This window comes from Carlito syrichta, unplaced genomic scaffold (assembly GCF_000164805.1).
Source record: "Carlito syrichta isolate Samal-C Ts95f unplaced genomic scaffold, Tarsius_syrichta-2.0.1 Scaffold306975, whole genome shotgun sequence".
NCBI lineage: Eukaryota > Metazoa > Chordata > Mammalia > Primates > Tarsiidae > Carlito > Carlito syrichta.
This window is the reverse complement of record NW_007251071.1, coordinates 156,970-174,081: the sequence shown is the minus strand read 5'-3', so window position 1 is coordinate 174,081 and position 17,112 is coordinate 156,970. Positions and strand designations below refer to the sequence as shown.

Here is a 17,112-nt window from a genome sequence, read left to right as displayed (position 1 = left end):
ACTCCAGTCTGGGCAACAGAGTGAGACTCCAACTCAAAAAAAAAAAAAAAGAAATGATCTATAGCTAGTTATAGCACTGTGACACAAGGGGTTAAATAACTACAGTTAATACCTTTACAAACCCAGAGTGTGGAGAGCGCGGCCTGAGCCAAGATGGCGCCCGGGACCTCTGCCAAGTCCCATGATTAGGCGCATGATATACCGCCGGGCCCTCCTCCACTGCGCACCGCGCAAGTGCAACGCTGCAGAGCCTATGAACTGCTGACACGCTGGTACGGGACTTGTGGGTGGAGACCAAGGGATATAAGTACGGGACAACCGGAAAGAAGGAAGAAGCTAGAAGAAGAAGAAGAAGAAGAAGAAGAAGCAGCAGAAGCAGCTGAAGCTGGCATGGTGTAAAGGCTGAATAAACCGCTTTGAGAAGAACACGTTGTTGTTGCCTCCTTCCTGCTGGTCAGGGGTGAGCGACACCAGAGGTCCTATTTTGAGTAAAATTCTTTGATACAATTAACTTACTCTATACTTTTAGAGCAAGCTGGTTCTTTCATCTTAATCCACAAATAAGAGACATTAGGCACAAAAAATTGACTGTAAAAAATCAGTCAGCTAATATGGTAATAATACTACTCCTGTTTTCTTTCTTTCTTTCTTTTGGGGGGGTCAGAGTCTCACTCTGTTACCCAGGCTGGAGTGCAGTGGCACACTCACAGCCACCACAGCCTTGACCTGCTGGGCTTAGGTGATCCTTCCACCTCAGCCTTCCAAGTAGCTGGAACTACAGACACACACCACCATGTCTGGTTAGTTTTTGTGATTCATTATAGAGATGAGGTCTCACCAAGTTGCCCAGGCTGGTCTCAAACCCCTGGGCTCTGGCAACCCTCTTGCCTAGGCCTCCTAAAGTGCTGGGATTACAGGCTGAGCCACCGTGCCCAGCCACCACTCCTATTTTCATGTAGACTGTGGTAAGATAAGACAGTAAACATGTCTTATTTCAAAGTACAATCTTATGCTGAGTCCTGAGCTTTTAAAAAAAATTTTTATATATTTTATTTTAAAGATGTGGGGTACAATTCAGGATTAGGTATACAAGTGGACGTCGTACAGATAAAGTTCGGGCCTCCCTTTGGTCCTCACTTTGCCTGGTTTGAGATCACGTACCCTTATTGATGCTGTGTTCCCCTGTCCCCTCCCCCAACCCAGGCAGTTTCCTACTACTGCCAATCCCTTTCTTATAGTATTATGATAAATGGTCAGGGTTCACTTATGAGTGAGAACATATAGTACTCTGTTCTTCGTTTTTATGATAGATCACTGAGTATTTATAGACTCTAAATTCTTTCAAGTTGCTGTGAAGTTCATGTTTTTCTTTCTTTATGGCTATGTAATATTCCATTGTGTATATGTACCACATTTTTAAAAATCCACTTCAGTTTCAATGGGCAGCACAGGTGGTTCCATGTTTTTGCTATCGTGAATAATACTGTCATAAACATGTGAATGCAGGTGTCTTTTTGGTAGAGTGATTTGATTTCCTCTGGGTACATTTCTAGTAGGGGGATTGCTGGATCATATGGAAGGTCAATTTCTAGTTTTTTCAGAAATCACCACATTGTCATCCAAAGATGTTGCACTAGTTTGCATTCCCACCAGCAGTGTACCAGCATTCCTTTTTCTCCACAGCCTTGCCACCATCTGTTGTTGTTTGTTTTATTAATGATGGCCATTCTTACTGAGGTTAGATAGTATCCCAATGTGGTTTTGATTTGCATTTCTCTGATGATGAGTGAGGCTGAGCACTTTTTCATGTGTCTGATTTGGCTGCCTATATATCTTCTTTTGAAGAGCGTCTATTCATGTCTTTTGTCCACTTTTTAATGGGACTGTTTGTTTTTTTTCCTTTCGGCATGTTTGAGTTCCTTGTAGATCCTGGGTATTAGGCTTTTGTCAGATAGTTGGTAAATATTTTTTCCCATTCTGTGGGCTGTCTCCCCGCTCTCTATGGTTTCTTTTGCTTTGCAGAAGCTTTTCAGTTTAATGAGGTCCCACTTGTATATCTTATCTCTTATGGCATGGACACCTGAAGTTTTGATCAAGAATTGGTTGCCTACTCTGATTTCCTTAAGGGTGTCTTCTGCATTTTCTAAGATTCTTATAGTTTGAGGTCTTTGACATTTAGGTCTTTGATCTATTTAGAGTTGACTTTTGTGTATGGTGATAGGTAGGGGTCCTGTTTCAATCTTCTGTATGTGGTCAGCCAGTTTTCCCAGCACCATTTACTGAATAGGTCATTCTCTCCCCATTGGTGGAAACTTTGTTGAAGATGAATTGGTTGAGGAATTGATGTTTTGCTTCTGGAATCTCTATCCTGTTCCATTGGTCCATATGCCTGTTCTTGTACCAATACCAGGTTGTTAAGTCCTGAGCTAAATGCTCTTGTAGATGTTTGCGAAATGCTCAATTGAAGTATTTTCAAATTTCAGCCAAGTACATTTTGCCTTATGTACTTCAAGAAACTCAAGTGTAAATACGAGTGTTTTCCCCACCTCAATATCTAAAAGGTGTTAGGCAGATTTATGCCCTAGTGACTGGAAAATAAACCAAGTTCAAGAAATAATTTTGTCCAAACTCAAGAAACATGTAATGATGTACTGTTCAAACTTGGTTTATTTCCAAACCACTAGTATACCAAATACCCTTCTCTTTATCTACTCAGCACATGCACATTTAGTGACATTTTTCCCACAGGTATTTGCATGAAGCCAAAAACAAAGACTTAAACTAAAAGAATTTTAGGTGCTATCAGGTACAGGAGGTATTTTACAGGGCAGAGAGCTTTCCTTCCTCTTAGAACTGCATGTGTTACTTCCTCCTATATTCTATGGCCAAAGTCCCTTCTGTGGCTGTTAGGATGTAACATAGCTCTCAAGAAGAAAGTAAAGATTCCCCTTTTTGCCACTGTACACATAACTCATGACTCATTTCTCACTTAATCCAATGTAGCCATCCGATGCATTTTATATCCTTTTTAATGCAGTATTATACATGTGTGCCCACTGTTGGTCTAGCTGTCTGAACCTTCATGCTCATCTGTTATAAATCTTTCTGTCTTAAATTGCACAGTCCTAGAAGTGAGATCTTAGCCAATTTATTTTACTTTATACAGTAAGAAAGATACAGTAACACAAATACTTTTAATGATCACCATAATGATAATTTTGCTAAAGAAATGGATTGCTAGCCTCATATATAAAGTTAGAGAACTGAGTAACTTAGAAATCTGAGGTTATATGATTATACTTTGTTGTTCCATGTTCTAAATTCTTTTTTAACAATTCATAAGATTTTATTAGCCAAGAGTTCCTAACTAAAAAAGCCACAAGAAATAAAAATACAGAAGAATCACAGCATATTTTTTCCAAGCATACATACTGAACCCTGCAAATGACAACAAATTAGATAACCACTGAGTAAAACAAGATTATAATTTAAAACTTTGTTTAGCACATTTGACCTCTATGCCAAAATAACATAGACAACTTACTTATTTTCACTAGCACCTAAATAAATAGAAAGGTATTTGTGAATATAAGTGTTAGGAGCAAAATAGATGTGATACTTAACATGTATTATCCCATATATCTTATTTGCCTCTTTATGTTCCTCAAACCCTTAAAGAGAAAAGAAGTTATAAAAAGAAGAATAAAGAAGCAAAAGGTGTTACTGAAATCTACAGGCATCAGTAAAGACAGTTGTTTGCAGGGTCTTTAAAATAATTTTTGATTACCAGACTCTAGTTCCCTTTCCCTATCCATTCTCACTCTAAGACATACATATAGTACAAAGTCCCTAGCTTGTATCTCAGATATTTATCACTAATATTTGGGCTTCTAGAAAGGTAATTACTTTGACAATTGTTATGAGAGTAGATTTCGTGTTCTCATCACAAATAGATATGTGAGATTTTTAAAAAAGAAGTTAATTAGTGCTTTCTAAGCCAGTTCTGCACGATTTAGGCTACTGATAATTGCACATGGATGACATAAAAAGAATATTTGCAAAAATTCTGAATTTTAAGATTTTCTTTTTATCATTTCATCATTCTCTGTAAGATAAAAACCAATCAGGCTGGCCACCTCTACCTTGATTCCTTCCTTACGTTATCTCTTTAGTTAATAAGATATAATCTAAATGTTTCTACAGGATCTACATCAACCAATCCTTGTGAGCCCTACTCATCTTTGGCTGCAATAAGCTCATCTCCTTACTGCTTCTGAACTAGTCAGAAATCAGAACTATAAGAGAAATAGCAGTCACACATATGGAAACTAGCCATTTGGTATTAAAAACAGAAGTACCTGGCAAGACTTTCAGATACTACAAGGAGCTTTAAAATGAGATTTTGTACATTTTCCTTTCTCACAGTATACGATGGAAGAACCTCTGAAAAATTTTTAGTAGCTGCCAAGCGGTTCCACCATTAATTGCTGTGTGACCAGAATAAATCCTTTAACCTCTCTACTATAGTTTCCTCATCTATAAAATGATAATTACATCAGTATTTTAAAGTTGAAGAATACCCAATCAACTGTATTCCTCTTGCAAAAGTTTACTACTTAAAAGATATTTTTTTTAAATCTAAAGTTTGAGCCTGGCTCGGTGGCTCAGTGTGTAATCCCACGCCTTTGGGAGGCTGAGGTGAGTGGATTGCCTGAGCCCGCGAGTTCGAGATCCGCCTGGGCAGCGAGACCTCATCTCTACAATAAATCAAAAAAATCAGCCGGGCGTGGTAGCGCATGCCTGTAATTCCGGCTACTAGGAAGGCTGAGGTGGAAGGATTGCCGAGCCCAGCAGGTCGAGGCTGCGGTGGCCGGGAGCAGCCGCTGCACTCCAGTCTGGGCGACAGAGTGAGACTCCAACTCAAAAAAAAAAAAACAAAAAACTAAAGTTTGTAAAACAAGCACTTAAAACTCATTTTGGAGCCCAAATGTGGAAGACCATTCACCCAAAACACTTAGATGATTCCTCCTTCCTCACATCTTTATAGCTAGGCAATTGCTCTCACCTCAGGTTCAAATACTCTAAATGCTACCACACTCTCCACAGAGGGTCACTGGAAGTGTTCCTTCACTGAGTTGCGGGGCTATAAGTCATAAGGCCTGAGAAAGGCTGCCCAGGGTGCAGGGAAGGAGGAAGGAGCAGGAGGCCCAAAGCCTCCTTAAAGCGGCCTCCCTGTGCCCCACTCCCACTGGCTACATCAGCAGCTGAGGAAGCCAGATGGCTGCATAATCCCACTGTCCCTTCTACCTCACACCTCTCACACTTCCAACTGGCATAGGATTTTCAGGCACCTTTATCTCCAAAAACAAGACTATTCCTCAGAAAAAGTGAGAGATTTGACATTAGTTAAGCAAATAAATGTTAATTGGGTAACAGCACAATATACTCAGATAACAGAACTGCACGTGTACCCATTAAATTTATACAAAAAGGCTTAAGTTTAATTTGTAAGTTAGGCACAGTAAGCAATTAATAACAGCTAATAATAAAATAATAAAATAGAACAATTATAACAATAGACTAATAAAAGTTATGTGAATGTGGATTTAAAAAAAGAAGAATTCTGCAGAGTGGAAAAAGACAGCAAAAAGGAAGGAGAGAGACAACAAATCTGAGAAGAAGTCTACCTCAGTTGTCACTACAGAGCAGGAAAAAATATAAAGAAATAGCTTGTTTATCTGTAAACAATAGGTAAATATTATTGAATTACATGCAATAACTGGTGATTAAATTATAAAAATGTAATGATATGTACTGAGCTGGAAAGATAAAAACACCATTTCTGGTGGTCAGCCTCCAGTTCCCTTTGGCTATCTGTAAAATGCTTTAAAATCTATACATAGAAGTAAGTTTTAGAAATTGTATTTTTCACATAAAAAGTCAGATCACACTCATTGGAATCTCTCTTCTTCTATTATATGTTTATTTTTTGTTTTCTATATATAAACATTTTCCTTCTATTGCCCTTAAAGATTCACTTTATTTCTTTTGCATCTCCACTTAATGTTTATATTTCTTAAGCTGTCTGATCAAACACTTTACCACTAATACTAAAAAGAGAGCACTGAATGAATATCCTCCCATTAATCTCAATATATTCCACTTTTAGGAGTCATTAAGAAAAATCAGGTTATTTGGAAGTAAATCTTCTATTTTCACTAACATGGATGTAAATGATGAATTCTATTGCTTACTAGATAACAATTCCTTTTCCTTCTGAGAAATCTATGCAATAATCTCTTCTGAGATCATCTGGGTCCCAGATCCCTAACTACTATGAAATATTGAAATTACAGTGGAAATTCCAGATTATAATAAGAAATTGGAATGGGATCCCTAAGACAGATTTTTATTAATGAACTGTAATCATTTTGCCCCAGACTCAACAAGTGTATCTTACAGTTGTCCTACAGAGCACTTTTACACTGTTTTTTAAAATAATTTATATTACAGTCTGCAATGTGTCACTCTGACACACAGAAAATATACTAAATATGCTCATGTAGTTTCCTATGAAAACCAACTTGACTTAAAAACCTGCCTTAGTTTTCTCAATCAACATGTAATAAGCAATAGTCTTAAGGTGAACCTATTAGGAAAACCAAAACCTAGACTTAAATAGTTTTAATATATTAATTCTGAATCATTCTAAGGATGGCAATAGTTTTCTTTCTCAACTTTTACACTGTTGTATCAACTTTTACACTGTTGTATTTACACTGTTGTACACTGTTGTATCTCTGACAATGTTCCCATCTTAAGAGCCAAATTAAATATAACCATAGGAGAGCCTCTTTCTGTTTCTATTTTGAATTTTTTCTTCAATACTCGTCAGGAAGTATTGAGTGAAGTTATATGGTATGGTAGTTAACATGGGCTTTTGAATCAGACAGATTTAGATTAAAATTCCAGTTCCACCATTAATATAATTTCAGGTAGCCTCTCTCTAAACTCTACTTTCTTTCTCCATTTATCAGGGGCAGTAATACTACCCCAGGGTAGCTGCAATCAGAATGAGATCATGTGTCTGAAGCACACAGCACACAGCCAGGCACATAATAATTACTCAATATAAGGTAACTATTATTTTATACATATACACACTGACAAATCTGTAATATGAAGAAAACAAACATTCTTAATTTGCCACCTTAGTAATACTTTTTTTATAATTATGTCCACATAAAAACTTATTTTTACATTATAATTGTAATGTACAATTTTTATCTTTTTAAACATCATAATCACTTTTCCATATTATCATGTAGAGTTTATTATTACCTTTTAAATTTGTTGCATGAGATTTCATTAAGTAGACTCCATAATTTAACTATTGGTACAAATAATTCTATAATAATATTTTCATAAGGCTGTGCATGGTGGCTCAAACCTATAATCCCTGCACTTTTGGGAAGCCGAGGCAAGAGGATTGCCTAAGCCCAGGGGTTTAAGACTAGCCTGGGCAACTTGGCGAGACCTTGTCTCTACAATAAACAAAAAATTAGCTGGGCATGGTAGTATGTCTCTGTAGTTCCAGCTACTTGGAAGGCTAAGGTGGAAAGATTACCTGAGCCCAGCAGTTCAAGGCTGCGCTGGCTATGAGCATGCCACTGTACTACGGCCTTGGCAACAGTGTAAGACTCCAACTCAAAAAAAAAAATTATAAAATAACATTTTCATGAATATACCTTTTCATTCTGTGGAATTCTTTCCTTAGGATGAATTTCCAAAGCAAGTTTTTTAGGGTAAGCATGAACTCTTTCATGACTTTTAATACTTTTGTCAAACTGCTTTCCACAAGTTTATACAATTTGTAGTTCCTCCACCAGTATGCATAAATGTCATAATGTCCTCTCTAGCATTCAGTATTAACACTAATATCTTGCATATACTGAATATTTGCCATATGTCAAATCTAAATGATTTACATATATTATTTCATCACCCTCACCAAAATCTCTGAAGTAACAGTTAGCTATCTTCTTTTGCAGATGAGGACGTTAAGGTTCAGAAAGTTTCAAAGCTGTCCAAGGTCACACAGCAACTAAATGGCAGTACTTAGATGCAAGCTGAGATCCTGTTTAATGTCACAGTGCTCTTAATTACCTGGTTATACTGTTGCTTTACTCTCCCTCTCCTCCCCGCCCCCCCATAATAACAGGTGTAAAAGGTATCTTCACTGATATTTTAATATACAGTTTGTTGATTACTAGCAAAGTTAATTGTTCTTACATATGTTTGTTTTAAAACTGTATTTTCTTATGTTATTTGCTCATAAGCAACTCTGTAAAGTGATGGGGGCAATTCTGTTCATTATGTTTTTTTTTTTTACCAATTGGGCATGTCAGTACACCTCTCACAAGAGGCCAGGTCCCTTCTTGATGACTTCAATGAGTTTATAGGAGAAAGTGCTCCTTCTTCTCTTCCTCCTCCTTTCTACCCTTTATGAGCTGAATACCAATATTTTCCAGAAAGTTATGTCCATATTTTTTCAACATCACTCACTCATGATATGGCTCCTTGTTGGTTTGGAACACCCTATCACTAGTGAGAGGAAGACCCAATAACCACTTGAGGGGTAACAAATTGAAACAATCTTTTTTTTTTTTTTTTTTTTTTCTGAGTTGGAATCTCACTCTGTTGCTCAGACTGGAGTGCAGTGGCTGCTCCCAGCCACCACAGCCTCGACCTGCTGGGTTCTGGCAATCCTTTCACTTCAGCCTTCCAAGTAGCTGGAACTACAGGTGAGCACTACCACGCCCGGCTGATTTTTGATTTATTGTAGAGATGAGGTCTCGCCAAGTTGCCCAGGTGGGTCTCAAACCCGTGGACCCAGGTAATTCACTCACCTCGGCCTCCCAAAGCACGGGATTATAGGCTGAGCCACCGAGCCCGGCCCAAACAATCTTTAATTGAATCAATTTACCAAGATTGATAGAGACTTTGAGACTCAATACCACTCCCACACCCCCTGGCAGCCCTCTCTTCTTTTTCCACCTCTTCAAATTTCTCTTCTGCTAACTAACATAAAGACTGAAATGTATGGGTTTTTTGTGACTATATGATCCAAACAACATGGCCATCATTCAAAATGTATCTCTTATAACATACAGAAATATAATTAAAACCTCATCGATGGTTTACTAAGCAAAACTGGATTTACCTAATAAATCTAAACTTTCATAATCCTAATTAAAATATGCCCCATTACCTGCATTATGTCTTGCAATATATCCAAGTGCCCAGGCTGCAGCCTCCTTGACTCCAGGGTCAAAATCTTCCAAACATATCACCAGCGTATCCAGTGCTCCACAATCAACTATTGCCTGAGCAAGCTGAGGAGAGTGTTTACCAACTGCGCGTAACACAAAGGCAGCAGCTTTCTTGTAAAAACGCTACCAGGGTAAAAAAGACAAATCCAAAATGAACTGAACACTTACATAAGCAAAATCATTTTAGACCAAAACCAACATAAAAACAGCATTAATATAAATAAAGCTCAACCGTTTTGGAATATAAAAAATTAAAAATATCCTGCAAAATCATTTTGATTACTTGATGCTCCCTCATTACTTTTGATCAGTAACTAAACTGAAAACAAGATAAGTTTTGGATTATATTTCAAATGTTTTACTCTGAAGCATGCACTTGGAAACTATAAAAAATATAGGCCAGGCAGGATAACTTACACCTGTAATCCAAGCACTTTGGGAGGAGTTCAAGACCAGCCTAGGCAAGATGGCGAGACTTTGTCTCTACAATAAATCAAAAAATTACCAAGGCATGCTAGTGCATGCCTGTAGTTCCAGCTACTTGGAAAGTTGAGGTAGAAGGATCGCCTAAGCCCAGCAGGTTGAGGCTGCGGTGGCTGTCATCATACCACTGCACTCCAGCCTGGGAAACAGAGTGAAATTCCAACTGAAAAGCAAGTAAATAAATAAAAATAAAATAAAATATAAACATACTTCCCACAAATTCATAAAAATAATGAGATTTTATGTATCTGCATTATAACTGAAAGATACTGTTTGACCCATGAGAACTCATAGACCCATGTGCAACTAAACTCTGCCAACCAACTAATTCATTTCCTTTACTTGTCCTCAGTCTCTAAGACTAATAGGCCTTTCTTGACCTCAACTATCTTTCTGTGTCCTAAGTTATCCTGAAATAACAACCATATTCCAAGATGCATTTACCAATCATCAAATAAACATAAAGGCAAAACATTCATGATGTATTTTAAAACTTTTCTTGGCAAATAAACCAGTCAAACAATGGGATGTAAGTTATTTATCCCTTCTAGAAATGCTGTTTTAAAAAGATAAATTACTTACTATTATATTAATTTTAAAAATTGTTTCATATTTATAATATTTCCTATATATACAATTATCTGATTAAGAACTAAGAAAATGAAACTGAAACACAACACTAACATGTTTCTCTTCATATTGCTAAAAAATTTAAGCATATAGGAACTATTTGGCTATACTACTCACTCATTGTGGTTTTATAGCTGGCATAATAACACTGTGATGGTCTCCTAATTCTTCCTGTTATTAATAAAACCCAATCAACCCCCTATTTTACATTATGAACTTCTATTTCTTTCATAGTGACTACTAAAAAGTGACTAGGAGGTGACTATAGTACCTGTTTTGAAAGCTTTTTATTGACTTAGTCTATAACTTGATAGATACAATAAAAATTATCGGAGAGAAAGAAAACACATCAAGTGTTCACAACTAATGGGCATTCATTCAACTTAGAAAACTACAAGAACCTTCTAAATGAGGTATCAAAACACAGATTCAGCTCTCAAGAAAAGAGCTAAGAGTCGAAGAGGAAGAAAGTCTAACAAAATTCAATGATAAATGGAACATCCACAAGGAAAATAAAATTTCTGTGACTCTTTGTAGACTTATAACACACTTCCCTAAGATAGATCCAAAACCTTTGTTTAAAATTCCCATATGCAGCCTGGGTGAGGTGGCTAACACCTGTAACCTCAGCACTTTGGAAGACTGTGGCAGAATTGCTTGAGCCCAGGAGGTTGAGACCACTTAGGACACATAGCAAGACCTTTTCTTTACAAAAGAATAAAAAAATAAGGTGGGCATTGTGGCACAAACCTGTAAACCCAGCTACTTAGGAGACGAGAAGGTCGAGGTTGTGGTGACTTGTGACCATGCCACTGAACTCCAATCTGGATGAGAGAATGAGGCCCTCTTAAAAAAAAAAAAAAAAAAAATCTCAGCACTTTGGGAGGCTGAGGCAAGAGGATTGCCTGAGTTCATGAATTTGAGGCCAACCTGGGCAACTTGGTAAGACCTTATCTCTACAAAATACCAAAAACTTAGCTGGGCATGGTGGTGTGTGCCTGTAGTTCCAGCTACTTGGAAGGCTGAAGCAGAAGGATTACCTGAGCCAAGCAGGTTGAGGCTGCAGTGGCTGTGAGCATGACATTGCACTCCAGCCTGGGTGACAGTGAGACTCCAACTATAAAAAAAGAAAAAAAAGAAAAAAATCCCATATGCAGAAATACTGCTTAAGGTATAACTTCCTTAAAAAAAATTAAATCCATTTTCTCCTTACTTTACAATAATGAAATGCTGAATATCAGCCCAAAGCAAAATACCCTAAGATATTATGTGCAATCAGAGAATTGAAGATTGTATTAACACCCTAGTAATTCTAATATAATGCTTACAAGCTTGCAACTGTACCAAAACTATCAAATTTTAAAAATCTAAAACACAAAGCATATAGTTTATTTTTCTAATTCTTACATTTTGTTCTGCTAATGAATAAACAAGCTGTGGAAGAATGTCACCCTTCACAACTGCTTCTGCTAAGTCTTCATTATAATTGGCTAGCCTCCCAAGAGCCAAAGCAGCAGTCTGTTGAATTGTCGGGACCACATCCAGAAGAAGAGGCCTCAGCAAAGACATTACACCTGAGTTAAATTATGAAAGAACAGAAATCAGCAAAATTAAAAAGCAAACATACAATTCAGCATATATGCAGGCAAGGAAATTAAGGGAGCAAATCAGTAAAATAACAATAACAACAACAAAACTATCCACTAAAAACTAAGGGGATATTTAAAAGCATCTAACTGTCCAAGGCACAGGATAATACAAGCTGTAATTATGAAACAAGCAGCATACCATGGAAATAAGAAAGGCTTTGGATTTATTAAGGTAAGAGTTTAAATCCATGATTCAGGGGGAAAAAAATTAGCTATGTGACCTGATAGGGTGTCATGAGGCATGCAGAGAAAGGTTGTGGAGCATGTGGTATATAGCACCTAGCACATGGTAGGCAAAAAAGGAAAAACAGAAAAAAAATTGTAGGTTTTTCCTCCAGCCTTTGCAGATCCTATCTTTCAAGGGTCATTTCAGGACCTGACATTCATGAAAAGTTGCATGAGTATTATCTCCAAATAAATTCCTTGAGATAAAGAAGTATAAGGCATTAGTAGCTCTCCTAATATTTATTCTTGTGCTGAATGCATGGTAGGTATGTTATCATCACCATCACAACAGCAACAATAAAAGTAGCTTATATTTATCAAGCACTTATTACTATATATAAACATTGCTCTAAGGACTTTTGTCATATCAATTCACTTAACTCTCCTAAGTCTCAATAGGGCAATGAAGCAGGCCCTATTATTATGTCTGTTTTACGGATGAGGAAATGGAAGCTAAGAAAGGTTAACTGTCACACAACTAGTGAATGATGAAGCAAGGTTAGAATTCAGACATTCTTTTTCGATAACTGTAAAAATAAATAATATGTACTGAAAATTGACAAGGTAGAGAGAGACCACTAATAATTGCATTTTGGTCATTTTAGTGAATATTCCAACTCTTTCTATTAACTTTGCCTTACTGTAAGTTCCTCAAAAGAGTCAACTGCTCTTTCTGCCTTTTTTTTTTTTTGAGTTGGAGTCTCACTCTGTCGCCCAGACTGGAGTGCAGTGGCACACTCCCGGCCACAGCAGCCTCGACCAGCTGGGCTCCAGTGATCCTTCTGCCTCAGCCTCCCAAGTAGCTGGAACTACAGGTGCGCGCTGCCACGCCTGGCTAATTTTTGATTTATTGTGGAGATGAGGTCTCGCCAAGTTGCCCAGGCAGGTCTCGAACCCGCGGGCTCAGGCAATCCACTCACCTCAGCCTCCCAAAGTGTGGGATTACAGGCTGAGCCACCAAGCCCGGCTTCTTTCTGCATTAATGAAGCTGTTTTAGTCTAAGGTTAAAGAAAGATAATGACAGAATTCAAACTAGAACAAAGTGCCCCTTGATTTTCTAAATGCTAATTTATACCAGGCTATTCAATTTGATGTCATTACATCTTTTCTTTAAAAACATATTCCAGTTAAACATAAAAGCAAATTTACAAATATTATTTTATAATGTTATATCCAGAAATATTTGAAATAGAATAAAAAGAAAACATTTACAAAACAGACACTTGATCTTAGCCAAAGGCCTGAGAAGTGATTACAATAACGCTTTGGATTAGACCAAAACAAAAGAAAGAGTTCTATCAAATAACATAAGCAGAGAATAATGATTATCACAGGCACATTTAATGATGTAACCTGTGGCTTTTCCTAGTTTCCAGTTTCATTTAGTCATCATTTTTATTTCTAATTCATCTAGGTTACATCATCTTCTACCAGGCCATAGTTACAAGTATGACTCCCACACAGGCTGATTAGCTCTGCAGGCACAGGGCTCCTGCCCATGTTTGGGTCATAGCTCATTTAAACAAACCCAATGTTCATAGGTGTTACTTATATTATTACCTATGCTTTTTGACAGAGATAATTTCTGAAATATCTTACAACAAAAAGTTTAAAGCACTGGATAAGGTATTGAATGACTATCAAATGTTAACACAGGTTATTTCAGGAAATTTGGATTTAAAACAATTGTCAATCTCTTCTTTGTAGTTTATTACTCAATTTTTTGGTTATTGCTTTTTTTAAACTGGTAAAATATAAATGACATTTAAAAATACAGTTTTTAAGTGTACAATCAGTGCCATGAAGTAGCATTCACAAATATGTGTGAACGTCACCACTAAGAGCTGCACCATTTACATTTCCACCAGCAAAGGAGAAGGGCTCCAATTTTTCTACATTCTCACCCTCACCAGCATTTATTACTTTCCAGTATATAAAATTAATAGCCATCTTAATAGGTGTAACGTGGTTTCTCATTGTAGTTTTAATATGCATTTCCCTAGCACGAATAATGTTCAGTGTCTTTTTCATGTGCTTATTAATTATTTATAGATGTACAAATTCAAGTCTTTTTGCACATTTTTAATTGGATTGTTTTTGTTATTGTTCTTCTTGAGTATTAACTTTATATTGTTTATAACGACTATGTACCATTTTAATTGAAATAAGTCAATACCCTAAAAAAGAAAGGCTAAATTTGTTGACATATATTTAAAGTTTCATAGTAAATGCATTAATGAGGCCAAAAATATAAAGTATACTTAGAATAGTTTTAAAAGAGACACAATTGTGCTTCATGTTTTTTTTTCTTGATGATTCTGGTATTTCCTTGATATATGTATGTGAAGGTCATTGTTTATTATCTTTTGAAATATAATTGAGAAATCAATTCCTACTGGGTTTTCATATTAAATTATATTTTAAATTAAATCTAAAGGCACTTTGAACTTTTATGTTAAGAATTTGAAGAGTGAATTAATTTATCTGAGGTTATAATATTTTATTATGTGTTTATTATTAATTATAGTATTTAACTAATCTACATCTCCCAATTTTGGAAAATTTCAGTTTACAATTTTTTAAATTTCAAAGATGTGAGGTACAATTCAGGGTTAGGTACATAAGTGGTCATCGTACTCAGTTTACAATTTTGAAATACCGTATTTTAACCCCCAAAAAGGTATTTAACTAGTTCATAAACTCAAAGGAATCATATTTTTTATACATATCAATTTTTCTTTTGTTTTGTTTTGTTTCTGTTTTTTGAGTCAGAGTCTCACCCTGTTGTCAGCCTGGAATGCAGTGGCATGCTCACAACCACCACAACCTTGACCTGCTGGGCTCAGGCAATCCCTTCCGCCTCAGCTTTCCTTTTTATTTTTTATTTTTTTGAGTTGGAGTCTCTGTCACCCAGGCTGGAGTGTAGTGGCACACTCACGGCCCCACCAGCGTCAACCTGCTAGGCTATGGCAATCCTTCCACCTCAGCCTTCCAAGTAGCCAGAACTACATTAGCCAGTGCATGCCTGGCTAATTTTCTGATTTATTGTGGAGACGAGGTCTCACCAAGTTACCCGGGATAGTCTTGAACCCCTGAGCTCAGGCAATATTCTTGCCTCAGCCTCCCAAAGTGCTGGGATTACAGACTTGAGCCACTGCACCCAGCCTTTTTTCCCCATTTTTCTATTGCATCTGGCTCATGAAATATAAGGCCAGTAAAATGACTCCAAATTCTTTTCCTTCTATTCTTATTTCCAATATCAAAGTCAGGCACTGCTTGATACTTCTGCCCTATTATAATTTTTCTATAAGGAATATAGGCAGTAGCACAATGAGAATCTTGAAAAAGTTAAAAACCTCCAAACTTATAGAAGTAAAAGTTAAAGTGTCAGTGTAAAATCTCTGTTTCAGTAATCTTATTTAATAAGGTTATTTTTATTTTTATTTTTTTTTTCATTAATCAGTAGTTTTTATTATGGTTTTGTGGGGTACAGTTAAGGGTAGGTGTACAATGACGTTTCATTCAGGCACCCTGTAGATAAGAAGTGTTTTCCCATCCCCCGACAGATATTTGCTACTGTTAATCCCATCCCCCTCCCCCCCATAGTTTCCCAGTACCATCCGTCATTTTCTCATAGTATTGCATTGGATGTTCAAGGTCCATTATATGAGTGAGAACATGTGATATTCGGATTTTTGTTTTTGTGAGAGGTCACTCAGTATTATAGACTCTAGTTCCATCCAGGTTGCAGCGAAATTCATGATTTTGTTCTTTTTTATGGCTGCGTAGTATTCCATCGTGTATATGTACCACATTTTTTTAATCCAGTCCTCTTTTGATGGGCAGCATGGTTGTTTCCAGGTTCTTGCTATTGTGAACAATGCTGCGATAAACATACGTGTGCAGGTATCTTTTTTATAGAGTGATTTGTGTTCTTCAGGGTATATTCCCAGTAGGGGGATTGCAGGGTCATATGGAAGGTCAATTTTTAGAGCTTTTAGGAATCGCCACACTGCTTTCCACAGAGGTTGCACTAGTTTACACTCCCACCAACAGTGTAGAAGTGTTCCCTTTTCACCACACCCTCTCCAGCAGCTGTTATTTTTTGAGTTGTTGATAATTGCCATTCTGACTGGAGTTAGGTGGTATCTCAGTGTGGTTTTGATTTGCATCTCCCTGATGATTAGTGAGGTTGAGCATTTCTTCATGTGTTTGTTGGCTGCTCGAATGTCTTCTTTTGTGAAGTGTCTGTTCATGTCTTTTGCCCATTTTATAATGGGGTTGTTTGTTTTCTTCTTTTCAGTACACTTCAGTTCCTTGTAGATCCAGGATGTTAAGCCTTTGTCAGACCTAGAGTTGGCAAAGACTTTTTCCCAGTCTGTAGGCTGTCTCCCTGCTCTCTTGATGGTTTCTTTAGCTTTGCAGAAGCTTGTCAGTTTAATAAGGTCCCATTTGTCTATCTTCTCTCTTAAGTCCTGTGGGTTTCGGGTTTTGTACAGGATTGGATGCCAGTTCCGATTTTCCATGAGAGTATTTCCTTCCTTTTCTAAGGTTCTTATGGTTTGAGGTTTTACATTTAGGTCTCTGATCCATTTGGAGTTAACCTTTGTGCATGGGGATAGATAGGGGTCCTGTTTCAATCTTCTGCATGTGATCAGCCAATTTTTCCAGCACCATTTACTGAATAGGTTCTCTCTCCCCATTGGTAGGTGGTGGGGGCTTTGTCGAAGATGAGTTGGTTGAGAAATTGAGGTTTTGCTTCTGGAATCTCAATTCTGTTCCATTGATCTGCA

The 17,112-nt window shown here is 37.1% G+C and overlaps 1 protein-coding gene across 4 annotated transcripts in view; it reads right to left on the bottom strand.

Moving 5' to 3' along the window:
- SPAG6 (sperm associated antigen 6) overlaps positions 1–17,112 on the bottom strand; it is a 71,696-nt gene that overhangs the window by 39,250 nt on the left and 15,334 nt on the right. For all 4 annotated transcript variants that reach the window (XM_008063635.1, XM_008063637.2, XM_008063638.2 and 1 more), the window contains exons 2-3: positions 11,853–12,019; positions 9,272–9,455 (exon numbers count right to left, since the gene is read on the bottom strand). In XM_008063635.1, coding sequence (XP_008061826.1) covers positions 9,272–9,455; positions 11,853–12,019 — 351 coding nt within the window. The remainder of the gene's footprint in view (positions 1–9,271; positions 9,456–11,852; positions 12,020–17,112) is intronic.